The sequence below is a fragment of the Aspergillus flavus genome, chromosome 6 (genome assembly GCF_009017415.1).
Source record: "Aspergillus flavus chromosome 6, complete sequence".
NCBI lineage: Eukaryota > Fungi > Ascomycota > Eurotiomycetes > Eurotiales > Aspergillaceae > Aspergillus > Aspergillus flavus.
In genome coordinates, this window is record NC_092410.1 from 1,893,828 (window position 1) to 1,906,806 (window position 12,979).

General features: G+C 48.6%; 3 protein-coding genes across 3 annotated transcripts; 1 reads left to right on the forward strand and 2 right to left on the reverse strand.

The window, feature by feature from the left end:
• Positions 1–673: 673 nt before the first annotated feature.
• F9C07_2286229 (putative membrane bound C2 domain protein) lies at positions 674–5,642 on the reverse strand (the record flags this gene model as incomplete). The annotated part of the gene is made up of 7 exons (XM_041293939.2): positions 5,360–5,642; positions 5,230–5,292; positions 4,913–5,159; positions 2,468–4,864; positions 2,257–2,397; positions 2,059–2,201; positions 674–2,002 (listed from the first exon to the last, which is right to left on the reverse strand). Exons 1-7 carry the CDS (start codon positions 5,561–5,563, stop codon positions 674–676), a joined length of 4,524 nt encoding a protein of 1,507 aa, XP_041149175.1. The 5' UTR covers positions 5,564–5,642.
• Positions 5,643–8,483: 2,841 nt separating this feature from the next.
• F9C07_2286230 (molecular co-chaperone STI1) lies at positions 8,484–11,521 on the reverse strand. The gene is made up of 4 exons (XM_041293938.2): positions 11,305–11,521; positions 11,059–11,252; positions 9,673–11,000; positions 8,484–9,619 (listed from the first exon to the last, which is right to left on the reverse strand). Exons 1-4 carry the CDS (start codon positions 11,367–11,369, stop codon positions 9,467–9,469), a joined length of 1,740 nt encoding a protein of 579 aa, XP_041149174.1. The 5' UTR covers positions 11,370–11,521; the 3' UTR covers positions 8,484–9,466.
• Positions 11,522–11,817: 296 nt separating this feature from the next.
• On the forward strand, positions 11,818–12,958 carry F9C07_8526 (putative DNA-directed RNA polymerase III subunit Rpc34; the record flags this gene model as incomplete). The annotated part of the gene is made up of 2 exons (XM_041293951.1): positions 11,818–12,074; positions 12,148–12,958. The coding sequence occupies 2 exons, from the start codon at positions 11,818–11,820 to the stop codon at positions 12,956–12,958; spliced, it is 1,068 nt and encodes a 355-aa protein (XP_041149173.1).
• Between the last annotated feature and the right edge of the window lie 21 nt (positions 12,959–12,979).

Sequence of the window (12,979 nt, forward strand, 5' to 3'; positions counted from 1 at the left end):
GCATGTATGTATGTCATAAATATCAATATAGGTACCAAACATGCAGCACGTTGACAACTGTCATACTACGCCCGACTATAGAAAATATCCCCTCATAGATCAGGGTTGCTACTCCGTACGAATCGAATAAGATCGTTCTCATGCGCTCGGGCCAGCGACACAGTTCACACAAGAGGCTAGGGAACTTAAAAACGAAGCCCCTAACAGACGTCGGTGGGCACATTACTCCAATAGTGGTTTCTTCCACTGGGTCCGGGATAAGACATGTCATGTCCAGTCCAGTTCAACAACCGAATAGTACTGCTTTAGGTCCATTCCTTCCATTTCCCTTGGCTCATTCCGGCGGTGTAAGGTTATGTGTACGGCAATCCAACTGCATTGTATAGAGTAGGGTAGAGTAGTTATGACCCATCTATCGTGCAAAAGTAATAACAGTCACAATAAGATTTACTCATTCGACATCTAGCCTCCCAGAAATGCTAGTGGTCGATCAGAACTTTAAGGATATCACATCACATGGTGGCCAGCAGCCGACAACAGGAACAATAATGGGAAAACGCAATATCATCAAGGGCATCAGGAACAAATACATAGAGAGGCGTACCAGGGCAAAACCCCTATTCGACTGTTTTAGTTCCTCCTCTGAACGCTTCCGGCGAAGTATAACCGCCGTTTATGCTCCGCTAACGCTCCTCTTGCTAAGGAAGCTGCGACGGCCGGGCTTCTTCGAGTCTGGGCTGTCCATTACGTCGGACGCCGCATCTCCGCCGTTCGAATGAGCAGTGCCGGGCCGGAGGGTAGATTCGGATCCCGAGAAGCTGCTGCGGATAGCAACAGCACCACTGCCAACCTTCACCACCTTCTCCTGTCCGGCCACGGAGCCTTGGTCATCAACGAAGAAGAGTGCTTCTCCGAGAACATCATCCGAACCAAATGTAGCATGGTCAACAACTCGGATCTGATACTGCGCGTCCGCTGTGGTATTGTGCACACGGCAGGTCTCATGCGACGAATCGAAATGCACTGTGCCACCACTGGCTTTATGGGCCTTGCTCTTGAGCACCTCTTTGGGCTTGGGACCCAGGGCTTTCACAATGACACGCACATTAGCCGACGGAGGGTAGTCGGTGGCGGACACCACAGTAATCGTAGCAGTTCCCGTGTCTCCTTTACCAGCGAGGCCAAGCCTATCACTGTAATGCGAAGCCACACTCCGAGTGCGCGAGTGCTGCAGGCTATTACTTTGCGCTGAGCTAGGCGGAGTATTGCCCTCAACCAGAACAGATGGTGCCTCCAGCTGAGATGCGTCCTCTTGGTCTTCTGCGGCCTCGTTGATGCTCGAAGAATCATCTTTGTGGAATCGCGACGTGATACCGCGCTTCAAGAAAGAAGCACCCAAAGTAGCACCTTTGATGACGTTGCCACCAACAAATCCGACACCCTTAACAGGTGCTCCGACGATCTTCCCAGGAGTAGCAAAGGTACCGGAGAAGGTCGAGGAACCCTGCCGAGACCGCATCACGTAGGTCGGCTTGAACAGCATCTTCAGACGGATTGCACCCGACTTGCCATCAAGTGGAAGAGAGACTTCTTGGCTTTGGAAGGGATCAAGTGTTCGAAGATCGATGTGGGTACCGCCCAGATAATCTGCTTTGTCGCCGAAGTCCCAATCATACACGTCCACCCGGAAGTCTGCCGCGATACGAGATTTGATAGGTGTTTCGAAGTATTCGTTCCAGGCCGGGTGAAGAGTCTTCTTCTGTACCTTGGTCTTGTGGATCATTTCGTCATTGAGACGGAACTTGCAGTATGGATCGCTGAAACCATTTCGATCGGCGGATGGGAGCTCAGCAGCATCAAGAACATCCACTCGTAAGGTTCCCATGTTGTTAATGCTTTCAGACGGATCAAGTTTCATATGTACAGGGATATACCGAGCACTAACAGTGACCTTGCTTACTTCCCCACTGTCCGACCGCAGTGTTAGTTCGGTTGGGTTGTACTAGAAGCAGTTAGTTATGGGGTAGCGAATTGTAACCATGGCAGGGACTCGTTTACCAAAATGCGTTGTAGAGTCGAAAGCGTATCGCCTGTAAGTTTCGCAACTGTATGCTCGTCACTGCTCGCCTTAGGATCCTCCTTGTCCACAATCCGAAGCGTAATTTTCGAGAACTCGAGCTCACGCACGAAGGCATCACCAACTGCAACACGATCAGTTTTAATTCCGTAATACTTTTGCCGAGAACAATCACATACTGTCTTCAACCTTGGCAGACTTGGAGCGGATCTTAGGTGATGTGTATGCGGGGAACATATAGTCGTCCATCAAGACCTCTACCTGTACATTGCTGCGAGAAAGGTGTACCTCATGAAATTTGAAGACAAGGAAGCCAGACTCTGCGGATAAATTAGTTCCAAACACAGGAATGGGATAACAACAGGGAAAATGGAATTGTCGGTGAAATACCATATTGTGCTATATCCTCCAGCGAAATGAAAGTTTTCGGCACTTCCTTCATGGACTTAACGGACATCGTTTCAGACTCCTTGATAGTAGCGGGCCTAGATGAGTCAAGACTAGTCTTCGACTCCGCTGTACCATTCGTGCCATTTGTTGTAGCAGCCTTGGAGTCCGTGCTAGGCGACTTGGTATGCGAGATCTTGCGTCGAGAATCCACGCTCTTCCTGGGTTGATCACCACCCTCCTCGTCACCATTAGCACCTTCTGTCAGATCATCCTCCTCGACCTCGTCATCCGGGTTAACAACAGGCATGCTGGGGTAGAATGCGACGGTGTAGTTGAGTTTTCCCTTTACTCGACCATGACCAATACGAAGATCACTGGAGATATGCTGCTTTTCGTCATCAGTGAGATACTCTCCGTTCTCATTCTCGCGGACGTAGTCCGCGGCGTTGATTTCTAGCGATCCGAGGGATCGGTCGGAGCCGACGGATTCTTCATCCATCACTTCCAGAGTGAGCTTTTCACGAGTGCTGTGGATCGGAACGTAAACTACCTCATCCCACTCGGGGTTGAGGTTATTCCTGAACGTTACTGTTCGAGCTTTCGTGTAGCCAGAGAGCAGCACACGAGCATACGGGTCAGATTTGCCCATAGTTTCCAGGTTCCTGAGATCAGTTGCGCTCTTGAAGTGGAAGCGCATCACGCCGATTGGATCAATGTAGCCAGCACTGCCCGAGATGCCACCGAGGGCAACGGGCTTCCACTGTAGGGTGAGTTTAGCACGTCCTGTCTTAGCCCCATGGAGATGGAACCAATCCTGGCCTTTCTCCATCATTTTGAGCATATCGTTGAACTTGATCTGGTAGGTACCCAAGATCGGGTCCCTAGTAAGGTCACGATCATCTTTGATCACCAAGCCAAGTCGAGCATTCTTTCTATCGGTGACCAAAAATTCCTTGGAAGCATTTTGAAAGATAGGGTTGTTCGTGCGCTTCAACTTCTTTGTGATGTGGATTTCCTTTCCGTTCAAAATGAGAACACCGTAGGGGTTTAGCTGACCGACAAGGCTCTTTGTACCATCCAAGTCCTTAGCTTGTTCAACTGTAAAGCGAGCAATACCCGTATTCAATTCTGGGGCTGGCTCAACCTCACCGTTCTCAAGCGTTCTTCCTTCAAGAACAGGGAAAAATCGGATATCCGCATGGATAGAACCACGAGACCGGCCACTAGCCATCACTTCCAGATAAACACTCTCGTGCTCCGGCTGCTCCTCAAGTCGGTCCAAGGGGAAAGTCGCAGTACCGAGTTCTTTATCCTTCCGGAACTCATTCCAATCATATGGCTGAATAGTCAAAGTGTCAGAGAACGAGGTGATGATAACGTAAATCGTTTCGTTCCATCTTGGGCTGTCTGTGTCGTGAACGGTCTTTGTGCGTCCCAGTTCCGTGCGGCCGTTCAAAGAGACGCTTGCGTACGGATCAGGAGTACCAGCGAATGCGTCAGGATTCTTCAACTGATGAGCGCCATGCAGCGTAACAGCAACGACTCCAATTGCTTGATCCACTGGATTTCCAGCAAGCATTTTCGCAATCTCGACAGGGAAGACATTCGGACTGTACATCATGGGGCCCAAATTGTTGTGAATTTGTTCCTTGATGAAGGTTTCTAGGCCGGGAATGAAGTTGATATCGAACCCAAGTGTGTCACCACCCAGGGGTTTGCAAACATAGTCAATCTCCGGGCGCTCCAAGAAGCAGACGTCAACCCTCTCAATGTGGGGGAAAGGAACCTGGAGCTTCACCTTCACCCTCATCAAACCACTGCAAGCCATATCCTCAACAATCACATCTAGACCTTTACTGACAACGCCCTTACCCAATCTAACTTCCAAGACAACTTTGGGGTTTATTTTGTTCTTCAATTGACGGGCTGTCAGGTCCATAGTATCGTTAGGGGTGAAACTAAATTTCCAATCCATGATAACTGTGTCAACCTCCGTCTTAGGATAAGTCTTCACATGCTCCAATCGAGGAGGCTTGGAACCGAGAATAAATGTTTTCAGTCGGAGACTGTCGAGCATGGCCGGTGTCGAAGTGCTGAGGACCTGATCGACCGAGTTGATGATCGTGTCACACAGAACAGGCGCGTAGATGGGCCAAAATTTGACCAAGAAGCTGTTAATCCATTCCAAACTTTCGGTGTCGGTTTCCAGACGTTGCTTAGCCATTTCGCGATTGATATCGTCTCGGAAGTTTCGCCTGACCCGACGAATCGATGTCCGGTAGTACGTACTACAGGCTGCCATTAAGATGAAAATCCAGCCTAAGCCCCCGCCCAGGATCGCAATGATCCAAGAAGACAGACAAGCAAAAACTATGATAGCAGCATTGTGGTACCAGTCTAAACCCGGTCAGCGCCAATACAACACCCACAGAAGGACCTACTTACCGCCGAAAAACTTGTCATCTAATCTCCCTTCGAGGAAGTCCTGGTGGTCCAGCAAGGTCCCTTCTGCCTTTTCTTCCTCTGTCGGCTCCTCGTGAAACCGAGGAGCCCATCCAGTTCTGTCGCGAGCCCATCGCAAGTCCTCGGTCATACCGTTTTCTCCTTGGGCAGTCTCTGTCTTCTCTTCATTCAACAGGGCTGTTGCGGATTTCGGTGGGGGAAGATCGTATTGGTCGGGAGTGCCATCATCCTAGGAGTACACTAAATTAAGCAAGAGATCCCTGTGTTGTGCAAAAGAGGCAATCATTGTCTAAACCTACCTTGTCCGTGATGATTGCCATTCCTTTAGGTTTCGTGTCATGTTTGAGGCCCGGAGGTAGTCGCTACAGTTGAAATCGTCCGTTAGCGAACAGTGTACAGTCGAAAAGATAGGTGTCGAGAGAGACCTACTGCTGCTGCCGCCGCCGCTTTTTCTTCGGGGGTCGCATTGGGGTCAAATTGATAGGCTGGCAGGCCAGCTTTCCTGGTTTCATCCACCAACACTTTCTCCGCAGCCGCAGCGGCTTGGGGGTCTTGAGGGGCCAATTCGGCTGCCTCAATGGCGCCCTCCTCCTTCAATTCGATCTTTTCTTTCTCTAACTCCTGCGACGCCATGGCTCTCTGGTTGGCGGGACCAATTCAACGAGGCCCAGGGTGAAGGATCACCGATTACAAATCCCCAACCGACACAATCTGGATGGTCGTCAGATCGCCTGATATGGAATTCTTTGTTTCTTATAAGCTAACGCGGAATTGCAAATAACAAAGATAAGTAGGAAATGTTAAACATCAAATTATATAAGAATGGGGAGGATGGGAGGGAAAGGGGAATTATAGAAAGAGAAAAAATAATAGTCAAATGAAAAAGGAGAGTCCGTGAGAAGTGGGTGTTGGACAAGAAAAGGATTCGTCAATGTCCGAAGTGAGTTGGCGCTCGGGGGAAAATCGATGGTTGCCTTCGAGTTCTCCGCAGCGGGGAGTGGCTGAACCCACGGTTAAGCCCGAGAGCTCAGTTATAGGACGGGTTGCAGGTTGCGGGTTTCGGGGGAAGAAGGGTTGAATCGACCACGGTAACACTACAGAAAGAGCATAGAGTAATCCTTACCGAAGATTGACCGCCCTCGGGTAAGAGAGAGCAAAGAAACCGTTGAAGAGCAGAAGAAGGATCGGACGATGGTGAAGGGGGGAGGCCGAACTAAATGAAGAGCTGAAAGCGAAAACGGATTGAGTTCGGCAAAGCCACTTGCGTCAAGGAGAACCGTGGCTGGTGCGGAGCTGAAAGGGAAAAAAGAAGAATGGAAAAGTGAAAAAAGAAAAGAAGAAAAAAAAGAGGGGGGAAAACTCCTGATGGAGATAGAGGGATGGATCTCCTAGATACGAGTGGAGAACCAGTGATAATGATGAGGGAGCTAAGGAATGGTTTAATCAAATAGCAATGAAATAAACAAATAGAGACATTGGGAAGAAATGGGGAAATATGCTCAAAGAACAAGTGGTCACAATTAGGATGTGATGGAAAGATACGTAGAACTTTAAAAAGCAAAAAGAAAACAGAACAATGCTGAGAAGGAAGAGAGATCCGCGGCCGTGACGTCGATCTGGGACTGAATGCTAGTCAAGAAAAGATAGTCGAGTCGATCAGAAGGTTTGTCCATCTCACTCGCTTCGTCTTTCACGCTCTCTGTCGTGGAGTCGTAATCTTACCCGACCATCCCCACACAGTGGATTGGGCTATACTACTATCGTCTTAGCAGGGACCAGCCTTTCTTTGGGGTACAATACAAGGACCCAGCCACAGACTTTTTCCCATTAAACCCGACAAGTTCCTTAGCAGCCGAAGAGAAAAAGTAAGTAGGAAGCAGGAGACAAACATCGCCAAAGCAATGGTAGGGTACCTAGGTAATTCTCGGCTCACCGCAGCTACTACCTACTAATATTACAATGATGGAGTAAGCCAGATCGGTCGATTAACTGAGCGGGTCAATCGAAGAACTTCGCACCGCCACTAAATGGAGTCTTGCTGCGCCACATTCATTCATCGCCGGTGTACTTCTGATTGTACTTGTAATGGGTTCTTCGGTGCCTGGACTACCAGTAATATTACCTTGGGACAGCCCTGCCAAGCAACTGCTACTCATTCCAAACCAGTGACCGATTATCCACTTAGTAAGTTGACTAGCATGCATGAAGGTGGAACCCATCTAATTTTTTCCCCTTTCCCGATCCTCGGAACAATCGCGACAGTACTGACCCATTGATGATTCGCTGAATTCCTTAAGCGTGCTTGATAGTATCATCCACATTCACGTGGTTCAGGTTCCATAGGAGATCCAGTACACTCAGTGTCCCTACGACGAATAATTGTGCAAATACACAGCACTGAGGAAATTGCACGGAATATATTCCGATCTGAGACTAGGAAATCGTCACAGTACCAGGTTACAACGTGGCATGCAGCAGAAGCTCTGGTTTGGTACACGGATGACACAGCCACTGCTTCGTAGAAGCTGCATACTGTTTTAATACTATTTACTACATCAACATATGTATAGACATACCTCAAGATAAACCCTAATTAAACCCCCATGTGACAGATATTCCCTAACATCAAGCTTCCCGTATGTACTAAAGATGTACATTAATAGGCCAATACCGCTTCCATTTCGTCCTTAGATCTATAATTGTAACTGCCTTGTTGACCTTCCCATTCAACCTTATTCAGCTTTGACCTAAGATCTACACAATCTTCGCACTACCACCCGTGTTTGCCACAGTTTGCTCATTACGGAGTAATCAAATTTAATATCTAGCATTGACTTTCGCATGCCCCCAAGAGGACAAACCTCAGTTATCAAAGCTCACTGATTCTCTATGTGAAGCTTTGCTCGATCGTCTTCCATTGTCGCCCATCTTCTCTATCCCACCGCCACAGGGAAAGGGGGCTGGGAAGGAGATATGCCGGGAAGAAATTAAATTAAAGATAAGAAATTAAATTAATTGAGAGAGCACACGACCCATGAACAGACCAACCTCACATAATCCGTAGGGAACCACCTCTGGAGGACTAAGGTAGTCCAGTCGCTACCAAGACATCCCAACTCCCACAATTTTTACTCAATTATCAATACGATCCTAGCGCAACCCGAATCAACTCACCCAATAATCCATGGTTCGTTAGTGTGGGCCACAGACGCTGATCGCAGAAGCACCTTGGGTCACTCTCGGTCTACCAAATCAGACCGACTGCATAATGACTGCATTTTCGTAGTAAATTAAAATGCTGCCTAGTGGAGGATGTATGTCATTCTTGGAAAAGGTGTACGTACGACTCCGATCTGTGGACTTCTAGTCTACCACCTAAATCAAATGTTGCCAGTGGGAACATTTTTGGACTGTCTGTGGTCGTGGAAATCGATCGGGAATTCCGGGACCCTTGTTTTTTTCTTTCTTTCTTTCTTTCTTTTTTTTTTTTTTCTTTTTTTTTTTTTTTTGTCTCTCTCTCCCTTGTTATTTTTATTTTTATTTTATTTTTTTCTCTACTTTTTTCTTCCTTTGAAAATAGTCGGTCGTGACTCGTAACGCATTTGATTTCCCAGCCACTGAGTGGACGTGCGGCTGAGAGGTTGGCTCTGTCAGCAGCCAAGCCCCGGGCCCTAGGAAGGGTTTACCCTCTTTGACTGATCGCCTACTGATTTTCTTGCGGTCTATCAGTTCCTTGTCTGGTAATATACACGGGTTGACGTGTAATTCCGTTTGCAATTCTCTTGTTAACGATCGGCCTATTGAGAAACTCTGTCAGTTGCCCTTGTATCAAGTCGGGCACATTGACCAATGATTCTAAATGTATCTTGTTACTCCGTACTGTTACCATAATTCCTCCAACGGGACGACTCGTAGAACTAGAGCAAAGGATAGCATCATGGCCAAATGAGTTCAAAATCATTGAAGAAAATTTCTAAAGAACGGTCACTATACTTCGTATGAGAGAAAAGGAAACAAGTAAAATGGGGCAGAATAACAAGAGCGAATACCAAGGTTCTCCTCAGAAGCAAGAGTATATTCTATACCGAATGCATATATATATATATATATATTCAGCATTAGTATTGTACATATGAGGCCACAGCGCAATAAAATTTCAGATATCTGTTTGAGATATATACTTATACCCGCACGGCTTTGGGTCAAAGACAGGGGCTAATCTACCTTTTCCTTCAATCTTTCCCTTCCTACGAAAATCAACACTACTTGTGCAACAGTTACCGGTCACTCGTGATGCAAGTAAGAACGTATATCTGCACGGAAACAGCACATAACAGGATATACTACTGTCCTACTTGAACGCGGAGAAAGCATTCCAGTAGAACTTAATCAAGATAGGACAATATATCATTAAAATAATGAAATATAGCTGAAAATGCATCAATTCATAAGCTGGCCTTCCTTTTGGTCGAAAACAGATTACTGTCGTCTCAATTCATCCAGTCGTACTTATCCCCTACATCCACGGATCTCCGTTTACCGTCCCAGGCGGATGACACCAGCAGCCATCAGTTTTTGAATCTTCAGGCGGACCTGGGCATTCTTCATGTGTTCCTGCAGAGCAGCAGGGTCGCTCTTGGCCTGCTGCAGAATGCTCTGCATGACTGGGTCCTGAAGGATAGCCATGATCTGTTGGGGGTTAGTATAACCTAAAAATGTCAATCACAGTTGGCACCACTTACGTCTGGGTCGTTCTGGATTCTCTCCATGGTCTGTTGTTCAGTCTCGCCCGCACGAGAACTGAATTGCGCCTCCAAGCACTTCTGCTGTTGCTGATCGATCTCACGGGCATGGGTTCCATCATCATTTTCCTGAGCCTCAGTGCAAGCATCCAAAGCCTTGTTGTATTCCTTCATAGCCATCAGAGCCTGTGCCTTACGCATATAAGCACGGATGAACTTGGGATCACGGCTGATTGCTTCGTCGCAGTCCTGAACAGCCTGAGGGAAGGCCATGAGCTTGATGAGAGCTGCGGCGCGGTTGGAGAAACCTCGGGGATCCTGGGGAGCACGCTTCGTCATCTCGGTGAAGGCATCAACAGCGCCAGGCCAGTCAGCCTCCTGGAACTTCTTTTGGCCGAGCTCACGAGCCTTCTCAGCCTCTGCTGGGTCGATGTAGGCTTCCTTCTCAGTCTTAGCCTTGGTCTTCTCTGCGTTGCGGAGTTTTGTAAGGGCATCGGGGGTTCGGTGTTCAGTGAGCGACTTATTATAGTATTCAATCGCCTGGGTGAGATCGCCAAGCTTCTCATACGCTGTACCAATCCTTGTGTAAGACTTGGCCATGGTCTTGAAGTCAGCCCTGACTTCACGGCCTTCTTCAATGGCCTTTTGGCAAATTTCAATAGCACCCTGAAGATCACCCTTCTCGAACTTAGCGGCGCCAATGTTGTTGAGGTATGTGATATCCTTGTTCAGCTCCCATGCCTTCTCATAGTGCTGAACAGCCTCATCGAACTGCTTCTTCTTGTAGAACTCGTTACCAATCTTCTTTTCGGCATCTCCCGCCTCTTGCGCCTTCTTCTTTGCGATAGCTTCCTCATCCTCAGGCTCGGGCTCAGGCTGAGGTTCGGGCTCCTTCTTTGCCGCAGAGGCGGTGGGACGGACATCAGGCATTGGCACGTCTTCTTGGGGTTCCGCGGCACTAGAGGAGGCAGCGCCTTCTGGAGGAGCGCCGAAGCTCATGTCAATACCCAGCAGAACACTCATGACCTGCAAAAAGCGGGGATCCTTGATCTCTTCACCGACACTATTCGGGTTCTGCTTGATGCGCTGCAACTTAGCCATAAATTCGCTATCTGCCAAGAGACCAGAGGTCTTTGGGTTGCTGGCCAGCTTCTGGAAAAGTTGAGGGTCGTTGAAAATACCACCAAGTCCGCCCAGAGGGTCACCAGTGACACCATCAGCCTGAGCTTCGGCATCAATAGCCCTCTTGACGGCATTCATACCGGACTTAGCCTGCTCGTTTCCGGGTTCGATTTTGAGGGCCTCTTCGTACGCATCGTGAGCAGCCACTACGGGTCTGTTAGTGACACCTGGTAATGAAGCAACTCAAGTCAAGCAATCACTCACGAAGGTCTCCAAGACCGCGATAGGCAGCTCCCTTACGCTGCCAGCCTTTAGACCAATCTGGCTTGATTTCCGTGGCCTTGTTGGCATCTTCAAGAGCTTTCTCGTATTCGGATTGAGCAGAGTATACTGCAGAACGGTTGGAGTAAAGGATGTGGTTCTCGGGTTCGATCGCGATAGCCTGGGTGAATTTGTCACTGTGAAGCGATTAGCACGACAGCTTAAGAGAAAGCGGGGTAAAATACATACATAGCGGTAGGATAGTCCTTTGCAGAGAAGGCCTTGTTGCCCTCTGCCTTCAAAGCGTCAGCCATGCTGTCAGGATTCAATAGTGGTTGGGTTGAAGTGAAAGGGAAGAGATGTGCCGGTTGAAATCAACTCCAGTCGAGATCGACTGCTGACGGGGGAAGCTGCGGCAGTTAATGAGCTCTGCGGAGCTTCTCGAAATTTCCGAGAGGAATTGAGTGCCTCAGGCAGTCGTGACTTGGATGAGTCGGAGCTCTGAAGCGCTAGACCGTTCTAGGCAGCTGCTCCCCGCTACGGGCAAAAAGGGAATGGAAAAGCCGTCAAAAACATCTTTTTCTGCCGCTGTCGCACTCGTCAAGTTCTCCTCTCACAGGCTCTTCTTCAACCCGTCCGGGTATTCTTTGGCACTCCTTGGTATAGATAGATGCTGGTCTAATATGCATCTCTGAATATGCCAGTTCATAAGCATTTTCGGTGATTGCACTCCTCTGTCGACTCGGTTTCATCTCGTTGAAAATGGCCTCCGCGGGGGCCTCCGGCGCCTCAGTGACTGAGCTCGCCTCTAAGCTCTACGAACATTGCCTGAACAACTACCCTCCCGACCAACTCTTCTACCAGCAGGACCTGCTTGGTCTGGGCATAGTCCCTAAGTCGGACCTTGCGCTTCTGCTGCGATGCACCCAATCGCTCGTTGATCAGAAACTGTTTCGCCTTCTCCAGGGCAAAAATGACCGATTGGCTTGGAAGATCATCTCACGGGAAGATGCTGAAAAGTATGCCATTGTTCTCTAGGACTTTTTGAGCGACCTCCCATATGATGGGCTAACGTGATAATTTTACTCTCAGACTTCAAAACCTGAGCCCGGACGAAAGTTTGGTATACAATGTAATCCACTCTACTGGTCGCAACGGTATCTGGGTTCGTGCGATCGGAACTCGAACCGGCTTACACAAGTCCATATTAGACCGTTGCCTCAAATCCTTGGAGGGAAAGAACTATATCAAGAGCGTACACAATGTTAAATTCCCAAGTCGGAAAATGTACATGTTGGCGGGCCTTGCCCCAAGTGAGGATGTTACCGGTGGCGCCTGGTTCACTGACGGAGTACTCGATGAGAACTTCATCAACACTGTCGCTGGGTATATTGAGTACACAGTGAGCAGAAAGAGTTGGTTTGAAGTTCCAAGTGCAGACGCGCACCGAACCAAGCGCATAAAAACTAGTGATGGTAGCGTGTCTGTCAAACAAGAGGCTGGACAAAAAACATTTATTCCTTTTCCGGCCGGTTACCGTGGCTATCCAACCGTCTCGATGCTTACAGATGCAGTTAATGAGAGTGGAATTACTCCCGTTCGTCTGGGTGAAGAGAGTATAACACAGCTCCTTGATATGCTTTGTTACGATGGTAAGCTGGTGGCCTTGAACAGTGGGGAGATGTACAAGTCGGTCAAGAACCCGGAAGCCGTTAAGCAGTCGCAAGCCCGCAAGCCCGCAGGCGAGGATAAGGGAATCGACGACCGGCTGGTAACCAACGGCATGACAGAGGCACCTTGCGGTACCTGCCCAGTGTTTAAACTCTGCGCTCCTGGAGGAGCCGTCAGCCCAGAAAGCTGCGAATACTTTGACCCTTGGCTGGAAAAGGCTCTTGGGTTTTAGGTCCCGTGGAATTTGTGTCCT

Coding starts and splice junctions, on each gene's coding strand:
- F9C07_2286230 (XM_041293938.2), bottom strand. CDS start 11,369: ATGGCTGACGCTTTGAAGGCAGAGGGCAACAAGGCCTTCTCTGCAAAG. Junction 11,253..11,304: donor AAGGACTATCCTACCGCTAT/GTATGTATTTTA, acceptor ATCGCTTCACAG/TGACAAATTCACCCAGGCTA. Junction 11,001..11,058: donor TCGCGGTCTTGGAGACCTTC/GTGAGTGATTGC, acceptor ACAGACCCGTAG/TGGCTGCTCACGATGCGTAC.